Source organism: Melanotaenia boesemani, chromosome 23 (assembly GCF_017639745.1).
Source record: "Melanotaenia boesemani isolate fMelBoe1 chromosome 23, fMelBoe1.pri, whole genome shotgun sequence".
Taxonomy (NCBI): domain Eukaryota; kingdom Metazoa; phylum Chordata; class Actinopteri; order Atheriniformes; family Melanotaeniidae; genus Melanotaenia; species Melanotaenia boesemani.
Window position 1 is genome coordinate 18,964,653 of NC_055704.1, and position 23,491 is coordinate 18,988,143.

At 38.0% G+C, this 23,491-nt stretch overlaps 1 protein-coding gene across 2 annotated transcripts; it reads right to left on the bottom strand.

Moving 5' to 3' along the window:
• Window positions 1-413: 413 nt before the first annotated feature.
• On the bottom strand, window positions 414-22,918 carry lrrc17 (leucine rich repeat containing 17). 2 transcript variants are annotated; one of them, XM_041977118.1, is made up of 5 exons: window positions 22,691-22,918; window positions 13,991-14,268; window positions 11,149-11,632; window positions 4,448-4,603; window positions 414-975 (listed from the first exon to the last, which is right to left on the bottom strand). In XM_041977118.1, the coding sequence occupies exons 2-5, from the start codon at window positions 14,261-14,263 to the stop codon at window positions 533-535; spliced, it is 1,356 nt and encodes a 451-aa protein (XP_041833052.1). In that variant the 5' UTR covers window positions 14,264-14,268; window positions 22,691-22,918; the 3' UTR covers window positions 414-532. The 2 variants fall into 2 exon arrangements, with proteins under 2 accessions (XP_041833052.1, XP_041833051.1); XM_041977117.1 differs by having other exon boundaries at window positions 13,991-14,366.
• Between the last annotated feature and the right edge of the window lie 573 nt (window positions 22,919-23,491).

Genomic DNA, 23,491 nt, shown 5'->3' on the forward strand with positions numbered 1-23,491 from the left:
AAAATAAACCCAGATTTATTTCCAGAAAACAAACAGACGTTGTCATACATTAATATAAACGAGACCAAAAACTATTTAGCAATTTAAAAAAAACTGAAAAAGGACATATAAGAGACCATCTGCAGTTTGCTGCATGGGAAATGAAAAGGCTGAGGGGAAATTGTAGATATTACCAAACAGACCGGGCAGGGGATGTCGAAGAAAAAGATAAAAGAAAAGCTCAAATCTCTGTGTTTTTTACTTAAAGGTAAACTTAGTAATATGACACTTCAGGAAATACACTTTCAAGAAAAAGTTCATCTTTCTACATGAGTTTTTCTATTACCTTTACAGGACAAAAAATTATTAGAGCTCCTTTAACCCAATTGCTTTAATCCTGAAAATGAACTTCACATTAATTTTTTTCTTTTTTACATCAAATCACTAAGTCTACCTTTAATAATCCATTACTGGCCTCAGAGATCTGTTTCAATCTTCTTGCAAAGATTTCTCCCTTAATTAAACCACAAAACTCCATCGATTCTTCTCCATCCTAACTCAGCCTGATGACCTCAAACTTGTCAGGTGATTTCTCTTTCAGAGGCTGTGGAAGACGTTCAGCCTGTCTGTCACCCGTCTCCGCCATCACCTCCTGTGCCTCATTGTCTGACCCTCCTTGTGCTCCCTGTCCTGTATCCATCCCCTGTGTTTGTTTATCCTTGGGACATTCTCCGTTGTAGGTTTTGACATAATCTTCAACACGCCAGCCCCTGAATTCCTGCGGTTCGGAGCAGATTAGGCCAGTATAGGAGATGCCTGGATGATGCTTGAGCCAGTAAATTAGGTAGTGGATGCTGTAGTCGCAGATCCAAGGGTTGTTCTCCAGCAAGAGCTTTCTTAGGAAGTAGAGGTCCTCCAGTACGCCATACTGGAAGTAATGGAGGCTGTTGTTGGATAGGTCAAGCTCACGGAGGTACAGCTGACCTGCAAAAGCACCTGGGAGGAAATAAAGGTCAAATCAAAGTTTTCATTCTTGCCAGTTTTTCAAAGAGCCAACAAACAGTTTTACTCTTATACCCGGGGAACCCTAGATGGTTTGCCAGGGCATAGAGAAAACACCCATACACACCAATTAACCTATTGTGTGTTTTTGGTCTGTATCTGTAGAAAACCAGCACATGCATGAAGAAAACATGTAAACTCCACACCAGCCAAGATTTAATCCTGAATCCTTTATTGTTATTTGACGACACTGCTAACCACCTCACCAGCATGCATCTTGATGCCTTTAGACAGACCAAAGTGCACTTGCACTTTCTCAGTAAACTATTAACACCCAAACCACAAGACCAGCTGGCATTGACAGATGAACAACAACAGTGACTTTGAGACGGGCTAATAAAGTCTTTGAAAGCTTCCAGATGTGTCATTGCTCTGCTTTTTCTAATGCATGCATAGACACAAATATGCATGTGTTTCAGGGGAGTAATTGGACAGCAGAGACTGCTTCTCGCTGTCCGCCAGCCTCCGGCCAAGCTTTGATCTTTACAGAGCGGAAGAGAGGAAGAGGAAGAAAGTGGGAGCAGAGAAAGAGTACGTTGGGTATTTAGAGGTAAATAGCTACGGAAAGGATGTGGAGGTCACTGGAATGACAAGACAGATGAAAAACAGCAAAAGGGGGCTTAGATCCCTCCTGTGTTCATTTTGAATGTTGTAACAGACCTACAGACAAAGCTAATAGAAACAACTGTAATAGTCTTATCTCTTGATTCATGAGACTGGTTTTCTCAAACTGCTATTCTTTTGGGTTTTTGAAGCCACCATTGCCACAAGCAGCCCATTTTGTTCTGCTCTCATGGTATTTTCCCAGGCGCTTAAATGAGTTAATCCCATCATCTAACTTCCTGCTTGTAATTGAATAATATGTGTCCCAAAATACCAACCTATTTCTCAGTGATCCTTTAGTAAAAAGAGCTTGCCCCAAATTAATTCAGTCTTGTGGATGTTTGTTTTTGAGGTCCTGATGGGTGGGCCCTCAAACTGGCTGTGAAGTTATCAGCCAAAGAAAAGAGGAGAAAATTAACTTTTAGATAAACTATACTGTGACTGTGTAAGTGATTATTTTATCTGAAAACCACAACGGTCTGGCACAAGATTTAGTCAAAATATCACTCATTGTATATTAATTATTTTAAAAATAAGTATGAGTCTGTTTGTAAAAATCCAAATGCTTTTTCCCCTTCTTTGGTCATCCTCCACATGAAAGGCATGAATAAAGAGCCTTTTTTTTAATTCACTCCAAATGTGAACATAATTAGAAGTAGCAAGGATTGGGACCACATGTCCCTGGGTATCACAAGCCTTTCGAATTACACAAAATGTATTTCTCAGTTTGAAAATAGTTTTAGACACACTAGGGCAAGCTGCAGTAGATTGTTTACATGTGTTGATGGATAATGAAGAAAACTACAAGCTTTTGTGAGGGATTTCCTTCCTGGGCAGGAAGACGTTGAGCCAGATATCATTAGCCTGTTGAGTGTAATGAATGAGCACTTTCTTTTTTTGTGGAATTTATTTACTTCTGAGGCAGAGTGTATATCCAGAGTTTGCTTATTCAGTTGGACAAAGATGCCTTCTTTCAATTTTATCTGGCTTTATTCCTGAAGATGTAAAAGGACTGGTGAGTCTGGACCTGTGGAGCTGATTTTCCTGTGTTTCATTATATATTGTGAAGTGGTTGTTTAGTTCCTTCCATATACAAGTCTGGCCTGCATTTCCAGCACCACCAAGTTTAAGTTCAGTTGTTTATTTTTTAATGGATGAAGCAGATTATGTCTGAAAGTGTCCTCATTGATACTCCTGACATATATAATGACTTCCCTCTGCATTCATTCATCTCTTCCTCTCTTTTGTAGTGGTGGTGTTGTGGTGTTTTTGCAGAGTTGCAGCTCTCAGGATGTGTGCATGCTCATTTTCTTTTACCTATCTTCAGTTGTGATACCCTCACTGAGAACATTTTATTTTCTAATACTGTGCAGAAGCTTGTAAGGCTGACCTACACTGTGAAAATGTGGATAAAAACCCTGTCTGAGGCTCTTGCTGCTGCAGCTGATTGTGTTCCAAATTGCATCACATAGACTTTTTTTTTTTTTTTTTTTTTTTTTTTTTACCTGTAGTGAGTCTCTCCTTTAAAGGCTATCCTCTGTATATAATTTCCAATCCACATTTCTCATTTAGCTTTTTCTTTCCCCTCCTTTTTCTTTAAACTAAACCCACAGATGAGTCCCTCTTGCAATGAAACAGCAGTTTCCTTAACAGAAACATGTTTAAAACTGATTAAATTCGTTGAATAATTTTATAAATACTCAGGAGCAAATCTTTTTTGGACAATGTCACAGTTTTGACATTTGTCCATTTGTTTTGGTTGCTTGATTCCTTACTCTGTATCACCAGCATCCAATATATTGTTTCCCTTGATGAACTCTGGGAACGCTGAGATTCCCACATGATTTCTAACTAGTCTTGTCCTTTTTTGTGGGGGGCCGTTTCAGCCCCCAAAATGGTAATTTATAATGTAACAGTGGATCGTTTCTGATTATTGATCTAAAAAACAAACAAACAAAGAAATAGCTTTTTCCCTTTTTCTTCTTGGGTTAAAAGAAGTGTCTGGTGACAAGTTTTAGTAGAAGTGACAAAGCAAAGCTAACAGCAGATATAGATTGACTTTACGTTCCTGAGATACATTATATGCAACATTATCACCAGTTTTGGACTTTTTCCTACTGACTTAAACTTGATTTCAGCTTTGACTTAACTGCTTGCCGTGAAAATTGTCCAAAGCCATCAAAAAGCAAACCTTTTGATGGCTTTGATAACATTATTTAAAAAATAGAAAATACCTCTACTGAAGTGTCTCCATATGCATCTTTATTTATTCTAATTATTTCAACGAGATAATTCTATATTCTGACTCTCCACTTCCTACATAAATCAACTGCAGCATCAACAGTCTGTCTCTGGGTCTGCTGCTGTATTCCATTGCAACCAGAAACTCAGAGTTTCCAAACTTTTGTTTTCCAAACTCCTCCAAAAAAATGCTCCTGGAGGATGGACTTCCTACCCCACATTTACCATAATCCTGCAAAAAAACAGCTTCAATGTGAAACTCAATAACTTTGTTTTATGGTAAAATAAAACTATAAAACAAAGATGCGTTTTGCACCTCTTTGGCTCTTCTGTGTCTTGATGGAAAATACATCTCCTCTTTATTATTTGCTGAAAAGCATTAAAGCAAATGTAGAGGAAACCTTTTTTTTAAAGTACAAAATGACATAATTTGAAGTCCCAATTTCCCATCTATGCAGTACATCAAATACAGCCTATTTTCCAAGCTCCTGTATGTGGTACAGCACTATAGATGGAGACAAGCTCAGGTGCGTGTATATGAGTGCAGGATCACTAGTCTTACCTGTGTCTATAAGTTGCAGGTTGTTGCTGCTAAGGTTGAGCAGCTTGAGATCTTTGGACAGCAGGAACTGTTTGGGCCTGAGATGTTTGATGTTGTTAAAAGACAGATCCATCTTTACTATGTCAGATGGCAGCTCAGATGGGATGCGAGTCAGATCTGTAGACAGAAAGAGGAATGCTGAGTGCTTAAATCTAAAAGGAAAAAAAGTGTGGTGGATAAAACTTTCTGCGTTATTAGGTCAAACTTAATATCTGCCTGAACAGAAAATATATATTTAGGAAAATATTAACATAAAGACGCGCTCATGTCTACCTGCTGATAGATTTACAGTTCTGATGCAGCTGTGCTAGACACATGAGATCTAAATAGAGACTGAGAAGACAATCAACAGACGAGATGGAAATTCAATCTGTCTGGATCTTATATGTTTTCAAGATGTTTTATGGGTTGTGTGTGTAACATTTTACATTTTCAAGATGGAGCCAAGGGCGACAGCGTTTTCAACAATATATGACTTATGCATCTACAGGGAGGTTTTGCTTTCCACTCTCTTCCAGTCTCAAGCGCTCACATTTATCTTTAAAAACGTTAATGAATGAAACAGAGATGCCAACATATTCTGATAAAATTATATGTCTGTCTTCTTTTTATGGTTTATGTCTGTTGATAGAGTCAGCACTGGTAACACAGAGCTACAGACAGCTCACAATGAATATTTCAGGCATCAGGTTCAACTCAAAATAATAAAATCCCTGGCACAACAAAATAAAATAAAAATGTATTTTAATAGATTATAAACTGGTTTTGTGTTTCCTGAAGTCATTAGGCCTGTTTAATCTGTCAGTGAGTGCAACTTGGAGGTTTTATCTGCAGTCATATCACTCTATTTACAACAGAGTGGGCGGCCTCTGCAACCTGTATCATCATTTGTCTCTGCAAAACCAAATGGTTGCAGATGAGAGGGAAGGCAAGTCTGTTTAAACAGCAGGTTCCACATCAGACAAGATCAAAATATACTTTTTATAGTTAACTTAAAAAAATAACCAATTTACTGTGTATTGTGTGTGAGTGGTAAATGATTCATTCTAATTTCCTGCATGTTTTTATTTACTCTGACTGTATACTTTGTTTAAAGGAATGTGTTCAGACACTTTTATAGAGCAGATGTTGCAGCCTTTATGCACCCGCTTTACTGCCACAGATGTTACAGCCAGCTATCATGTGCCATAAATCATTTCTAAGAGAACATAATTACACACACAGCACACGTGCATTCAGCATGCACACACATGCAGCCAGTACACTCAGGAAATGTAAAGATTATTGTTTTATTATGCTGATGAATGTACAGCAGGGAGAGACATGCACAAAAGCAGGAACACACTTTGGAAGCTCTTTTGGCTCCATTTTCAAGTCCAAAGGGATTCCCAGTTTGCCTTTAGATGAACATCTGTTTGCAACTTTACCCAAAGTTTTAAAAGAAAAAGCAAGATAATACTTCCATTTCTCAGGCTTTTTTTGACAGACTTGCACTTTGTGGGCCAAAAAGAAATGTTCTCTTTCCTGCATAGATACAGCTGCAGTCTTCTATGTTTGCAATGAATTAGAATAATTCTCCATCTTGTGTATTCAGCAGGGACAAAAGTCTAAGACTAGAAAAGTTGAGCCAAACCTGGACACCCCATATCTTGCATGTAATCTCATGTAGCAATGTTAGCATTAATTCCTGCAGCTAAACGTGCTTTCAGGAAATCTCTCTGGAATCTTGTGATCTTTAGTTTTTGCAAAAATCTTTGATAAAGTGTTAAGCTTGTTACTACTTTAACATCTGTTAACATACACCTATATCAATCTGATGGCTGAGTGAGTGAATGAATGACCATATGAGAGGAAGAGAAATAACATGTCTGGAAAAGGAAAAGTCAGTTAGTTATACTTGGGGTTGGATTGGGCTTTTGCTGAACCTGCTTGAGTCATTACTCTGAAAACATCTGTTCCTCTAAAAGTCCATGTTTTATTATGGCTTAAAAACATCTATTGTGGAGTTGCTTCATAGTATAAAAAGTCTGCTCTTAATTCAACCTATTTGCATAATATCATTGAATTTTATATTTATTTGCACATTAAATTATATAACCTGTATCATATCAAAGCACATGGTTTGATGAACTTACTGTAGCCATTGTGTTAGCAGAACACCCATCTACAGGTCATGCTTCTAACATATGCAGCGTGCATTTGCTGTAAATGTAAAGCAGTTGTAACATGGTTAAAATAAACAGACTGAACTCTGCTATGTACATGATTTAACAGCAAAGCCTATTAATCTGAACTTTTATATGGGGAGGGAAGACGCTGGAACTGTTGATGATTTACAGAGACATATGGAGTCTTCTTTCAACTGTTCCTCACGACATATTTTCATAAAATATCTCTGAGAGGTTTCATCATTATCACTTTTGCAAAAACTGAAACACACATCTACTTTGGAACAGGTGTTGCAATAAATTTTTATGCTGTTTTAGACAGCAGAGAAGGAAGTAGTTATTTTTTTTACAGAGCTGACACAATTCATTTGGGGTCAACTGTACAAAACTGTGCAAGAGAGACTTGACTGTAATCTTTGATTTTCTGATTCACTTTAGTATATGTGCTGCAAGTTGAAAGTAAAGCAGCTCATGATCTTCCTAATTAGCATATTTAATGTAAAACTGTATACTGTACAGTTATGAAACATGCTGAGAGGTTTAAAGTTGTCAGAGGAAATGTATACAGGAAAGTTTAACTTAACACCTCAGGCTAATAGGTGAAGCCTTTTTTTTAAACATCATTAAAGATAAATAAACAAGGTGACATAACGTGTTAATATCCTCTATAAGTTTAGCGTGTGCTCTTAGCATCTGGAAATTTCATGCAAGGTATGTTTGGCTTTGGGTAATGAACCTCACGCCCTTCCATCGCTCAGAGACGCAAATTAGAAGCTTTTTCCAAACATTATGACTGCTCTGTTTATAGATTATACATATTATATTTATTACAGTGAGCAATTCACTGCCATAAGCTAAGTCCTTCCACCTTCCTGTGAAGGTTCTAGTAACTTTTTATTCTCTATAATTCATGCAAAAAAAAAAACAAAAAACAAAAACATGAACAACAATAGACAACATGTTACTGATGAAATGCTGAAACTACAATAAACACTTATGTTTTCATTATTTTGAGGTTGTATCTACCTCATTAAATGCCTTGTGAGGAGCAGATGATTTTATATTTTTACCATGACTGTATCTGTGTGATCCAGGAAGTCTTAGGAAAGAACGATATAACATAACATGTGTGTGGGTGTCTCAACTGATCATATACATGACTCACTCCACTGCTGCCCAATCAAATGACCTGAAGTTTTTACACAAGACTTATGTTACTTCATAAATCTATGATTTATTGGCCTTGTGAGGTCAGTCTTGAAAGCTCAGTCTATGAAGCAAAGTAGAACTCTATAGATGGGTTTCTGAGCAATGTTGTATTGGTTATGTTGTTATGTAACATACATGGAAAATGTAATTTGATTAGTTTTCTGCCCAACGTCACAATAAAGGGAAACATGTGCTTGTGATAATCTGGTGTCTAACTACCTGTAGAGCTTAGTTTCAAGTTTATAAACTGTGGTTTTTTTGCATTTATTTGTCAGAATGAACTCAGTTATATGTCTACTATAGAGGAAATTAAAGACAAATGATCTTGAAGCAGATTTAGATGTTAGAAAGTAACTCTAAGTCTAAGTCACATCTTTGAATCCACCCTTATTTACTCCAACCGCTCAGCTTTGATCTCCAGCGAAAACTATGAGAAAGCTGTGGCTCGCCTCAAAGAAACAGCATCCAAACCAGGAGAAAGGAGACATGAAAAAAAGGGGGGAAAAAACTGACAAAAGAAATAGTTTTAGAAGGGAAAGGAAGAGTTTAAGAAAGATATATATATATACTTAAATGAAAAAATAGAAAAGTCAAACACTAAACTTTCAAATAAACTGGTTTCACACAAATTTCACAAAAGTTTCTGTTTTCTTTTATGTTAGTTGTTAAATTGTTAAAAATAAAACAGTCCTCCCAGACTCTGACAGCGGCTGATTCATTTGAAGTCCCCATATGTTTAATCATTATTGTGGTATTCATATTAAATGCAGGGCTGTGCTACCAATTAATCAGTTGTAATCCAAAACCACAACCCTGATTATAAGCCTCAGCTTCTGTACATGTATGCTGGTTTTGCTAATTTTATTAATTGCAAAAACAAGTTCAGCAATAAGAAAAAGTTAAAATTCCTTGCCAGAAATTTATTCATTTTTATATTCAAATCCCAATTCTAGAAGTCTTGGGAAATTTTGATACACACACAAAAGAACCCCAAAACCAACCAAAAGTTACTTGTTTGAATCTTCAATAGATTTCGACATGTATTCATCCTTTAATCATCTCTGATGCCACAAATAACTTTCAGAAGTCACATAATTTGTTCTACAAGGTCAACTTGTTTACACATTGCACATAATGTCAATGTACATCTGTTCTGAAAGATCTTAGAATCTGCAATACCACCAATCAAGAGTCAATACCGAGTGAGCAACACAACAAAGACCAAGCAGCTCTCCAACCAAATAAGGGAAAAGTTGTGGAGATCTAAAAGTCAGAGTTGGATAAATAAAATCTAAAACCTTGATAGTCTCACGGATCCCCAATTAACTGGTGTGTCCATCCGTAAGACTGCTACAAGCTGCACACTCCACAGAGCTGGGAGCTTTATGGCAAAGAAACAAAAAAAAAAAAAAAAAAAAAAAATAAGAGGAAAAAAAAATAAAACAACAACAATAAAAGGCCTTTGGGAGACTTGCAATACATATGAAAGAATGTCATCTCATCAGAAAATTAACTTTTATAAAATAAAAACTATGTCTGGTGCAAACTCAACACTTCTAATCACCCCAAGAACACCATCCCACAGTAAAGCATGGGGGTGGCTGCATCATGCTGTGGTGATGTTTTTCATCAGAAGGAACTGGTAAACTGGTCCGAATTGAAGGAATTGTGAATTATACAATGTACATGGATAGAAAACCTGTTTCACTCTTACAGAGATTTGAGAGAAGCTCACCTTGCAGCAAAACTCTGACTCTTAGCATACTGCTAAAGCAACACCTACTTAAATCGCATGTTAAAAAGAAAGAAAGAAAGAAAGAAAGAAAGAAAGAAAAAGAAAGAAGTGGATGCTGTATGTGATTGTTGTTTTATTCCTCTTGTACAGTTTAGCATGAGACACGGCTTTGTCTTGAGGGCAAAAGGTTATGTATAAAATCACAGGAGGTAACATTAGAAACCAAACAACTAAATTATCCACAGAGCACCGTAAGTACAGGTTGACATTGCATGTTTCAACATGGACATAGTGATACTCTGACTTTCTAAACATGACTCTTTACTCAACACAAAGTCATGTGGCTCCATATAATACGTAATTGAATGCCAGATGATGGGTCACATACTTGAACTATTTTACCTTAACCCAAAGTTTTCAAGGCTATATCACATCATGACATGCCAAAGTTGTTAGATGTAATATAACCACTGTGACTGATGAGAACTAGAGCAAAGAAATCTGGTAACAACTTCCTGAAAGTTGAAGGCACAGAAACCATTTACTGGATGTCATGCATAGCGTCTGTAGTATATTAAGCAATATTCACACATCATATAGTTTATATGGTGTGGCTTGGTTTAGGAACAGGCATGGAGGAGAGAGTTATTATTGGGCATCAAAAGAGGAATGCTTTGTGGAGACTGATGAGCTAATCCCGATTTGAGCGAAACCATATAGTGGTTAAGATAAAGAAGTAATTCAAAAGTCTCCCCATTGAGGAAAAAAAAATCTGGAAAATATGCAAAAAGCTTCCTCAAGCATTTATACAGCACAGACACTGCATTGTGCGGTTTTGGCTTGTTGATGCTCTGTGAAAGACTTCTCCCACTAAAGGGCATGCTATTTTCATTTATGGATGAATTTGGAATTATAGACAGGATCTTAAAGTGTTGTGTGTTGTACAGGGGGTTACATTTAACGGACAACAAAAGAGAGTAAATGAGAGAACAAAATATTCCATCCGTGCCTGTTTAGGAATTATTTCCGCAACTTTTTAGTTCAGTTTAGCTGGGATCAAGTGCTGAAAGCTGAACCAAGGACATAGCATGGATAGCCTCCCCTCTAGTTAGGCTAGCACACCTCAGGAAGCCAAGTTAATAAAAACAAACAATTCTGGTTACCTTCTGGCAAATCTAACTTTCATTCCTAATTTTACTGAACAAGTTAACTGTGTTGTGAGTTTTGAGCAACTTTAACGAATATAGCTTTAAAAATGCCTCAGTCAAGGCCATTGTTTTGTTTCAGAGATTTTGTTGCATGGTCATGACAGAAATAGCCAAGCTTCATTCATTTAGTCCAGTTTATTTTGTTGTATTTGATGAATATCTGTATAAATTGTCACGGTAATCCATCAAAATGTTGGAGGCTTAATTGTATGCTGACTTTATAATGTGTCTGATAATCAGTTATGTTGTAGTGGAGCCCAAATTATGAATTCTCTTCCTTTAATTTCAAGAATTTAATTAGTTATAAGGAGATTGCAAATAAATTACTGGACATGTTCTCACCTTTGTTGCTACAGTCCAGCAGAGGTTTGGGAAACATGTATGTGCGACACATAGATGTGGCCTCTGACTTCTCTTTCACTACTGAAGGCCCTGGTTGCAGCACCTCTCTGGCCTCCAGACTTTGATCTTCCTCACACAAGTCCACCTTCAGCTTTTTCAGTTTCTGGCCCTTCAGTGAAAGAGGCTCTGCACACTTGGCAAAGTTGCCAAGATTGCGGTTGCTAGGCACCTGCAGGGTCCTGACCAGGCTGTCCAATCCACAGTGGCAGCTCCAGGGGTTGTCATAGAGACGGAGGTAGGTGAGGAGGGGCAGAGGAAGCAGTATGTCCTCTGAGGCTGTTTTCAGGTCGTTGTGTTGGAGGAGCAGGGTGGTGAGCTGAGAGAGGCCGCTGAATGCATCATCCTCTACCATGGAGATGGCATTCTGCTGGAGATCCAAGCTCTTCAGCTGGGTGAACTGGGCAAACATGTTGTCCCTCAGAACCTGGAGGGAGACATGACTGTTGCATCTTATGAAATTAACCAGAAACATTAGTTGGAATTTTGCTAAACTGTGCAATTGACAATTAAACCTTATTAATAATGTTCTCAGGCCATTTTGTAAAAAAAAAAAAAAAAAAAAGAAAGAAAGAAAAAAAAGGCAGTGTATGCTTCCAAAATGAGAATAGGTGCCAGTCATATGGTTGAATAGGATCATTTTCAGACATAACAGCATGAGATTTACAGGTGAGATTAACTGATTGGTAAAGCCTGTTTCAAGAGTTTTAAATAGCTTCTGTATTGGCCAATGAAGGCTAGTTTGCACTGGCACTAGCAAAATATTTATTGAAGTTAATATAGCTAACAACAGGACTAGCTTGAAGTTGTTTTTCTGACTATCTGATGAGCATAATCCCAGTAGTAGGCAGATCTAAATGAGGTTGTGTATTTTGACTATGATCATGGTTTTGAGGTACAAAGTTTTTGTTTGGGATATGTTGTCTGCAGGCACAATTTCAGAAACCTGGTTGAGCTCTTTCCCAGTTTTGTGAAACCTCATTATGCCAAATAGAGAAGTAAGGTACTGTTGCATGTGCACATATTATCCCAAATGCAATCAGAATCTTTAGCTCTTCATATTAACTTATGCACTATTCAGCTCATTCATTGTTCGATTATTTACCATCTGGCAACTTGTCTGACTGATATTGTTGCTTATCAGTAGAATACATTTGATTCTGCAGGATTTTAGTACTTTAATTAATAGCTGCTTTAATTAATGTATTAAAAATGCAACATAATGGAGTATGAAATCATCCAATGTCTAAGCAAGTCCATTTTGTTTTGGTTTTTCCATCCTTCCTCCTCTTTCAAATGTACTCACTGTTTACTACACTGATCAATATCTTCAACTCATTTGTCTTTATTAGTTAACTTATTGTTTTTTGTTTAGATCCTGTCACAATCTGACAAACACATCTCGTGTTCTCACTCAAACCAACAAAAAACTACATACTCAAGACTAAAGTGTGTCTTTGATCTGAGCACTAAATAAACAATGCACAGATGTTGAAGGTATCAACAAGTTAGCTGGGTTTATATTCAGAGTAAAGTACTTAACCCTGAGAAAACTGAGCCTCATTTGTTACACATAATTTTGTAGTAAACATCCACAGCACTCCTACTGTGTTAATGTACCTGAAGAGGGTTGTATGTGTATGTGCGTCAGGCCAATCCTCACTCTATATTACAGAACTATAGCATTAGTTATCAAAGTTATGCAGATGATACACAACTTTATGTGTCTCTGTCACCAGATGACTGCAGTCCAATAGACTTAATGTGTCAGTGTCTGGAGCAAATAAACACCTGGATGAGGGAGAATTTCCTACAATTAAATGAAGACAAAACTGAGATTATTCTGTTTGAGAGGGTCAGCATTGGTAAACAACTGGAGACTCGGGCTCTTAAAATCACCAACCAAGTTCGTAACCTTGGAGTGTTGATAGACTCAGATCTGACTTTCAGCAGCCACATCAAAGCTGTCACTAAGACAGCTTTTTACCAGCTCAGAAACATCAACAGAATTAAAAGTTTAGTTTCCCAGAAAGACCAGGAGAAACTCATCCATGCATTCATCTCCAGTAGACTGGATTACTGTAATGGTCTTTTAACAGGACTTCCTAAAAAGAGCATTAAACATCTGCAGCTCATCCAGAACGCTGCTGCTAGAGTTTTAACCAGGACTAAGAGATCTGAACACATCACACCAGTTTTGAAATCTTTACACTGGCTTCCAGTCAGTCACAGAATAGATTTTAAAACCCTTCTGATTGTTTACAAATCCCAGAATGGTTTAGGCCCAGAATACATCTGTGATATGTTCAGAGAATATAAACCTAGCAGAGCTCTTAGGTCCCAAGACTCTGGTCAACTAGTCCAGACCAGAGTCCAGACTAAACATGGAGAAGCAGCATTTAGCTGTTATGCTGCAAACAAATGGAACAAACTGCCAGTGGAGATTAAACCTTCCTCAAATGTAGACATTTTTAAATCCAGGTTAAAAACATTTCTTTTCTCATGCGCCTATGCATGAAATCTGCACGCTAACTTTTTTAACTTATCTTGCTTTTAATCATTTTAATGTAATTTATTATTTTATTGTGATTATGTGTTGATTATGTGTTGATGCCTTTTACTATTCTAAATATTTGTAATGTCTTTGTTTTATGTAAAGCACTTTGAATTGTCCTGTACATGAAATGTGCTATACAAATAAACTGCCTTGCCTTGCCTATATTCCTCCAATAAGCTAAACTTGGCCCAGATGTAAAGTAGCGACTTGAGATCTGGCTGCAAATACCTGAATCTTATTTCTTGCCAGCAGCAGATGATGAATGTCTTTGCTCCAGTCCTGCATCACTGTGGTCAGCTGCCTGTCCTGACAGTCCAGGTACTTCTCACCCGCTTCTGTGTATTCCTTACACTGCTGAGTTTGACGCCTCATAACTCCGGGCCTACCTTTGCCCCGCACACGGCCCCTGGTGCCCCTCTGTGCGGCCTTTGACCGAGGGCCTCGCCAGGGTTCAGCTGACCGGATGACGAGCAAGAGGAGGAGGATGGTGAGGAGACGCATGGTGACTGGAGAAGAGAGGAGAGGAAGTAAGGGCTCTAGGTATTCGGGTCAAGCTTGGAAGGATTTTGGATGACTGTGGAGGGACACAGGAGGCCGGTCACAGCTGTATGTATGAAGAAAAAAAAAGAGGAGAAAAGGAGACTGTTCTTGAATGGAGTTTGCAAAACAACTCTAAACTTATACATACAGGGTGTTTTGGACTAATTAACTTCCCACAGATTGCTTGTTGTCATGCAGTATATTGCACTTGACACATAAAATGTTTCAGAATTAGCTTATGCTTCTATCTAAAGTCAGACAAGACCTTTCCTTTCCAGCACAGTTGCTGTAAGCAGTTGGAAATGATGTCCTATATTAATAGTTCAACAGTACACTGAAAGAATAATCAGTGTTAGGTTGCCAGAGAACAAATGGAGAAGTTCCAGCAACTGACCATGAAACAGTCCTGCATATTACAACCCCCGTAAAACCACCAGTTGACATTTTTACATGTCTTTTATGGATTAAACAAATGAGTTATGGTTCTTTAACTGGTGAACTTAGGAGTGTATATGGATCCATTTGGCAAGATGGCCAGTTGCAGCTACTAATACAGACTGAAAACAGTACATATAAGGGAGTAAAATGATGTTATCTCTATTAATTGCTCATCCTGGCTTTCCTTTGTCACCACTCTCCAAGCCAGTTTGTACCAACCCTCTAATCCAGCTCTTATTTTATGAACTGTGTCTGACTTAATAATTGTAATGCCTTTCATCATTAATTCTACTCTGTTCTGTACTCTGGGTGGTCATTGCTGATGTGCTCCCTGTTAATAATGGCAGTTGCCCTGCTGACAATGTGAATATGTGAATATGATGGGCAGGTTAGAGTGTCTGGCAAATTAAGTGAGTCACAGGATTCCTGTGTGACCAGAAACAAAATATTGAGACCCACAATTCTATCAAGGATCAATTCTATCACTAGACAGACACAGAAACACATTTGCACTATGACTCAGTCCATTTGTACCAAACCGCAGTCCTCTGTCTGCCAGTCTCACAGTGGAAGAAGCCTGTCAATGCTGACAATGTGGTTCCATTGTAAATAATAGACTGGGAATGTTAGCTTGCTAGAGACAGAAACAGCTGAGAATGTTTCTGGATGCACTTTCCATTTCACAGAGAATTCTTTCTCTGCCCAACTAGATCAATCACCTCAAATGAAGCAAGCTACAAAGTTCAGTTTCTTTTGCTGAAACCATTACATGCAACAATGAACTTCTAGTGAGCCGTTTCTCCAAACCCGACAGGAACTTCATGAATTGATCTTTTTTGCTACCAGTCCACTTCTTTCATCTTTCTCTGTATTTATGTGAAAGTGTCTCATCATATGCCTGGATAATGTACCTCAACATCAGAACACATGTTCTTGCATCTGCTGCATGATCAAGAAGATGACGATGGATGTGTTTTGGCATAAGGTGAGAGTTATGCCAGTACAAACTCAGACCAGACTTAACAAGAGAGCTTGTGCAGAGGTCTAGAGTAGATCCAAATACATCCCATCTCTTTTTAAGTGTTTAATTTGAATTTATTTTAGTTTAAAATCAGGTGGTTTATGTAAGAGATATTAATTGCTGTAAATCCAGCTAAGTTTGTAGGCTACATCATCGTTTTAATAAGGGCAATGCAATCATTTCTTAAAAGAAAAAAAAAAAGAGAGAGAGAGAGAATTTCCTTTTTTTGTTAATAGTTGGATGGATGGATTGATTATGGTTGCCAGAGTAATACATAAATAAATAAATAAATAAATAATACAACAAACTAGCCAAAGCTACTGAGCCAAAACTAAGTGAAAAAACTCTGGTCTCACTTTGGAGTCTAACCTGGATCACTTGGAGACAGGCACATCATATTGTACTACTTACATTGCCCCAACCTGAAATTGTAGACTTGTTTACTGATTTATGAGGCACATGCTTGTGCATGTAGCCAGCTGTGGGTCACCATTTAAAAGCTGAACTGTAACATGAGAAGTTGTGGTATTACGGCTGTGCCAATATCCACTGGTTGCCTAGTAACAGTAGTACAGTACAGTCAAACCAGTGAGCATTTAACTGTCAAGAAAGCATCTTAAAAAAATACTCTATAGTGAGATGTTCATAAGAGATTAAATAGAGAGAGAAGTGAGTTTATTTTCTCCAAACATTTACATGTACAATAAGAAAAAATATTAGACTGTTGTTTTCACAGTTGCACACTTTCTACAATAATATTGCTATTGATCTATTTCTTCTGTGTACTCAGTCCTATACCACTGATATTGAAAGGGTAAAGGATACGTTCTGCCATCAAGGCTGTCAAATCAGTGTGTTACAGGTAAAAGTTCCATTATATTTCCACCAGGATGATGTCCTGTAGGCGGCTCGTTGGTCCCATATTGCTAATTTAAACATTTATGCAACATTAAAGAGTCATATAATGGTCATTACTGATTGGCTTATTATTATTAAATAAGGATTGGAATTTTCCCTCTGGGATTAATAAAGTATTTTTCATCTAATTTCTTTTCTATTATAGGGGCTATTCATGATGGTTAATTTACTTTGATGCTCATAAAACACTTTTCTCATATTGTGTCTAAAACGCAGCATTTTAGTACCTGTCTCATCAAGGCCACCCTTCCAAAACATCCAGCTTGCTCTGACTGATCAGCTGAATGATCAGAAATAGTGAAAAAAGGGGTTTGATCTTTTTGTTTGTGGTGTGCCAAGGCATGACTAAATGCCAAGGCACACAACAAACCAGTGTGTGTGCCAACATTCTTAAGAAAGGAAAAAAGTACCCATAAACTGCATGGCTGCTCTAACATCTCAGTTCTTGTCTGATATATGGTCTATGCCTCTTAGATTTTAAGGTTAACAAATGCACTTCTTATTGGATGGAGGAAAACTTCATTAAAGGAATGAAAAAATTTGGTGGAAGATGTTACAGCTATGCATATACACTAGTTAATACCACAGCTTTTAATACCAATGTTAACTCAATGCAGTTGACCCTTTGAATTTGTGTTCAAATCAGTATAAATGTCTAGCTAATAGTTTTGTTTGCCTGTTCAGCACTTTGTATGTCCAACTTCCTGCCACAGAGTAGAGTCTATTTACGAAATACAATGAAAAAAATTACAGGGGAAACAAATACTTAGTTTTCCAATTGACAGCAATTAGAGGATTCTTATAGGAGTGAATAAGCTCCTTTTGACTCGCTTACAGGCATGTGGAAATGAGGCACAAAAGCTTAAAAACTGTGTACTTGTTCAAGTCACATGGCACTTTATTGCACTACTAATGTGGAAAGCATGGTTTCTTTTAACCATCAACTGAAGAAAATAATTAAGCAAACTTGTGTTTTGTGGCACTTTGATGTAGTTTTATCTGGTCGAAAGAAGGACAAAAAACAAGTCTTACCATAAATAAAATTTAGCCCTATAAAAATCTAACCCAAAATCCCAACCAGAGCCCACTTGGACGAATCTGTAAAAGGAGTTATGAGATTTTTATGATGGCAGCAGAGACATTTCAGGAGTCAGGGTTGTTTTCATAATTGAGTTTAATTTGTTTTCTATTATAGTAGACTGACCGGATTTTGGTTGAGGTTCGTGTAGTTGTATTAGTGTCCACCAGCAGCAGCCTAATGTCTGTGACTGATGCTGTAATCAGAAGAAGTGCGTTCAGTCAGACTGTACTTTTAACATAAAGTCCTGCTAAATCTTCACAGTATACTGGTTTTGCTGTCATTACAGGTCAGATACATGCACAAACACCCATGTACTTATGATCTTATGACCTCAGTAGGGTTTATTTTTGTTTAATGTTTGCTCCTTCCATTAATCTTTACATTGTTGTAGTCCATCATGTAAACATGACTACAGCACCACTTAACATTCACAGTATAGTTTATAATGCCATTACAGGTGAAATAGTGGTTGCAAATTAATAAGATCTTTGTGCACCTATATTTTATTAGCTTCTTTACTCATTAAGTAACATGCTTCTATGATTAGATTTCCAAACCAGACTTTTTTGTGCTATGCTAAGCTAACTGGCTGTTGTCTGTAGCCTTACGATGATCATGTATGGTTGTATTGATTTCTCATCCATCTCTTTCCATTAAAGCATGGGAAAGATGCAGCACATGTCATCATTGTTACTTTGATCTTCAGGTGTCAAGTTTTAAACTGACAAATGTGACCATTTACCAAAAGAAAAGGGGAAAAAAATTATTCACATGCTTCTATAACCAGTGAAGCATCACTAAATCATTTGGACCACTGCTGAGCCTGCTCAGCCCTTTTTCACATCACAGCTGCTCATCCTGAAATGTACAGTCCCTCTTGAGAATTATACCACAATCAGCCTGAAGTATCCAAACACATATTCCAGCTGTGACCGTAACAAATCCACTCAGGCCAAACCCATCCCTGAGGTTCACCCAGTGGCCATACCAAGCCCAAATTAGCCCTCTCAGTCCAGTATTACGAACCCACTGGTCAGCTTCTGCCAACCAAAAGCAGTGTCAAAATAAAAACTGTCTCCTCTCTTCTGTAAACATTTTGCAAAAAGCCCTCATGGTTACAGTCCTATATTCCCTCAGAAACCAACATGTAGACTGTGTTGCTGCCATTAAGACTCAAGTTTGGTCTGGACATAAAATGTGACAGACGTTTCTCAGTTGGAAACGTGTAAAAATAAACTTGCGGGAAGAATACGAGGTCTTTGTGAAACAGACCCATAAACTGAACAAAAAAAAGTTTAACTCGTGCATCAAAAAAGAACTCATTTTATTCTTTAGTTTAAATAGCATGAGCTCACACTGTTGTGATGAATTGTTTCAGACATTTTACTGCCAACAGTTCCCGTTCAGCTGGATGAAGAGACCACAGTCACATAGCACTGCCAATAAACCTACTTAAAGAAATGGATTTTGTAAAAGTAAGCATCATTTCATTACTGATACCAGAGTGCACTGATGCCAATTTCTTTGTTGCGTATAAAAGAGTTGAGCGAATGGAAAGATTGTAATGATTTGCATAACTCCTTGTTTTACCAAGTCAGTCTAAAGACATGAAGGGCAGTAAATAGCACAAATAAACTCTCAATCACAAAAAGCCACTGAATACATTTTTGAGGTTGCTCTGTTTCAGTCTAAGAAACTCATTTCTGGGAACAGTACACACTAAGTGCATTCTTTAAATCTGTATATTTTGGCTCATTCTTTTGGCCCTTCTTTTTAAGAAGAGCCAAAGAGAAGAGAGAAAGTCATTTATCCTCACACTTCTTACATCACACAACCGTAATGCCTACTTGTGAGGATTGGATAATTAAGTGGAAAGTTTAGTAATTCTACCAGATAGTTTGACAGGAGGTGAGGTTACATTACCCAGGACATGAGATAGTTATACTGTACACTAAAAATAAAAAAATATGCACATTTGTGAATGTTGCCCTGGAAACCCACACAGATTCTGTAGGGTATATTACAGTATTTATGTGTGATTGTGAAGAAAATCATACTGCAGGAAATCAAAACAAAGATAGCAAAAGGATGAAAAAAGAAGCAAAGACTAAAAGGTGGTCTTTCTTTGGGTGTCTGTGCAATTCCTGAGTCGTCTGTGTGGGCTCAAATGCGTCATTTGGCTTCACCAGACCAGAGGACAGACAGGTTGGTCTCTAACACCATCACATACAGTACCACCTACATCGGCAACAGGGAGTGAGAGAGGAAACGAGACCATGATTAAAGCGCTCATATTTCATTAACAAGTTTATAATTTGATGGGGTTCTAGTAGCTGTTTGTATAATATATTATTTTTCTCATTGTCTACATTACAGCAACAGCTCTTACACCTTTTGTCTGAACATCTCTGTTTTAGCTCTGGTCTCTGAAGTTGGCCAGGTGATGCTGTATAAATGCTACATAATGATCAAGAACATAATAGTGTTGGTAATGACCTCCTCTAACTTTTCCCCATTACTGGTGGGCCATTACACAATAAGTGAAAAATGTAAGTATTTTCAGCGTACCATGCTCAAATCAAAATGAAGAAAATGTTTCAAATACAACTTTCAAGCTAAGGAGGTATCAACTATAAAAGTGGCATCTATGTTTAGTACAGTCCCACACCCTGAAAGCAGTGAGTCTGTGCAGTTTCTACCTGCTTTGGCTGCCAACTGAAGATGTTCATGCTTCAGTAACACTGGACAAGCCTCCAGGGATGGAAAGAGTTCAGGCATCCAGAGGAAACAGTTCAAAAATACAAGGGTCACTGTGTTACAAAGAGAGAGTGAGGACAAGTGGGGGAGGCTATGAAAACAAAAATTAGCTTTTTCTACCTAATGAAAAAAATGAAAAGGTTTCATCCAAGCTGCATGAAAAGTTAAGCCGTGAATCGGTCAGTCAGGCAGTTAATTACAGAAAAACAGACAGAAATCTGGAGAGCAGGAGCAATGTGTGAGGGTGAAGGTAAATTTAATTTGCCAGCGGCTCACCTTACTTTGTTTCCTTTGGGATAAGTTCCCTGTGTGTGCCTGAAAGTCTGTCTTGTCAGCAAGAAAGAAACACAGAGGGAAACAAAGGAAAAGTAGCAGTAAAGATTTCTTTAAAAAAGAAAAGAGAAGGAGAACTTTCTAATCTCTAATTGTAAACCAGAGGATTTTCTTTATGTAAAAGTATGAAGGCGAGGACCTTCATGTAGCCTGAGAGCCTAATTGAAACCAGACAAGTTCACCTCTGCTGCACAGGCAAAATGGGCTCTAAAAGGAAGTTTAGAGACAGAAAATGACACAACTTTTTTTTTTTTTTTTTGTAGGTGCATACATAAAGGTAATGCAGTAAGCATCCTTATAAGATTATGATTTCTGTTACTGCCTAAAGTCTAAACATGCAAAAAAAAAAAAAAAGAGCTGCAGCTCTCGTTTCATTCATTCCTTTCCGAAACCAATAAATCCTACTTATCTACTTCAGTTTATTATTTTTATCAACAAGCCAGAGAGTCTGCAAGCTGCCTTATTAGAATCAGGGAGTTGAAAAGTTTGCCAAGTGATGTTAAACCGAGCTCAAACTCTCTCACACACACACGTCTTCCCCCACTACCCAGCTGCATCGACTGCTTTGGATCAGTGCCATTCACATCTGCATGGTAAACGCACACAAACACAGCAAAGCACATTACTCAAATGTAACTGCAGCGAGCTGAACCAGCAGAATATTCAATGAAAGGGGCTTGTGCAGTTTGAAATCAGAGTAAACTTGCAAGTCAGGCAATTTTCTTTCCCCACCCACCCCCTTTCTTTCAGTGCAGAATTCCAGAGTGACCACATGTTGCTCCAGCTCTGCACTACATGTTACTACGTAGAAGCATGTCACTTTATGTAGTTAGTCTACATATATCCTGCTGCAAGTTTGCTGCAAAGACATACAGTGTGCAGTAAAAACATAAAATTAACAAACAGCTTCTAAACAAGATCCTGTGAACTGGCTGTGCATTGAATGAATCATCTGGTGGGGGTTTCTACTCAGAATTCCTTCCTTACAGTACAAAGAGGTTCCAAATGCAGAAATTAACCCCTCACTCTGACAAAAGTGGTGCTTTACCCTATCTGTCGGAGTGGGATTGGGACCAGCAGTCAGTTACATAACAAAGATTTTATGGAAGCATCTTTTTTCATTTACTAACAGAAATTGTCTGCTTTTGCAAGGATATTAGGATGAATTTAAGTACTGTATGTTTGATCCCTTGTAACATTAAGCAACTCTAACAATACAGTGTTAAGTTTAAAGTTGTGAAATCTACCCGATAAAGAGAGCTTGCGATCTAATTATTCACATTTTTGCAACCTTCTGTCAGGTGTAAAAGGAAAAAAATGAAGTGAATTAATGACATGGTGAAGTAATCTGCTCTGCCCATACATATATTCACATTTGTAGGCTGCTATCATTGTGTTTGTGCAGAAGACATCGAAGGTGAAGCAGTTTCAGTCTGCAACTGAAACTTTTGATGCTTTCCTCATAAAATGTTTAAACATGACTAAACATGACCCAGATGTACGACATCTTTGTATATACAAAGACTCAGTCTATGCTTAAAATATCTTAGAATGAAAGGAAACAAAAATAGTGTCATGTCTGAAAAAAAAACTTTAAAATGTGGTTTAATTGAATCATAACATGCATTCTGCAATTCATTTCACTTCAAGTTTGTTTTATGAACATATGTTGATTTGTTTGTTGTACTCCCATAAAAACTGTAATGTGCAAGCAGCCAGATTTTTTATGCATATTGAATAATACCTGAGCCAGAATTTATAATTAGATGTAGTTTCAGCTGCATAATAGCATGTATTTACAACTACAACCCTTATATATCATATTAAAGTTTAGTCCTACCCGTGCAGGGTGAGAATCTGGCTCGGGTTCGTCCGCTAGAACCTGCTGATCTCCGGTTAGTCCTGTGTCCCTGACTCTTAATCCTGTCATGAGCACTGCATCCAAGCCAAGAATATCTGCCTGGCTGCCTGAGAGCCTCGAGTGAGGGATGAAGAGTGGCTGCTTCTTCCCTCGCACTCTCTCCCTCCCTTCCTTTTCACCCACTCAGCTGGATCACACTGAGAGTGTGAAGACAGAGACGGGGAGAGAGAGACAGAGCGAGAGTAAAACTGATCCTCATAGGAGCCGCAAGGCTGCATCTGGTTTAACATTACACACATATGTGTGGGAGGGCTGCAACCATGCATTGGTCGCCTCTGTTTTACCAGTGGACCTATTACTGGATGTGTTGCTAGCCAGCCTGACAGACTAAAAGAAACACAAAGAGCTTGAGCCCCTGGGTCCCACAGAAGCAAATCACTCACCCTCCACTGCAAATACCCGAGTGCCCGCTTGTCTGTTTGGTTTTCAGGCAAATTAAGCAGAAAAGACTGAAAAAGAACCCTGGAAGTGTGCTGTGAATCTTCACAGGCTTGTTCCAAAATAAGACCCGGTCTACTGACAACATCTGCCTTTGATCTGATTGCTGTTCCAGTGGAATATCTGTGTTGTTATTAGGCCTTGGAAGCTCTTACTATGTAGGTTAAAGGAAACACCTGTGGTTTCATGAGCTTTAATCAACAGAACTGCATCAATTTAAAATAGGCAAAAGATAAAACCACAACAGTCTAGAGCAGTGGTTCCCAACCTGGGGTCCAGGCT

Bases quoted from the DNA above. Each gene is read 5' to 3' on its own strand.
- lrrc17 (XM_041977118.1), bottom strand. From the start codon at position 14,263: ATGCGTCTCCTCACCATCCTCCTCCTCTTGCTCGTCATCCGGTCAGCT. The intron at 11,633-13,990 runs GTATTTGCAGCC...GTCTCCCTCCAG, and splicing joins TGGCAAGAAATAAGATTCAG to GTTCTGAGGGACAACATGTT. The intron at 976-4,447 runs GTAAGACTAGTG...ATTTCCTCCCAG, and splicing joins CCTGCAACTTATAGACACAG to GTGCTTTTGCAGGTCAGCTG.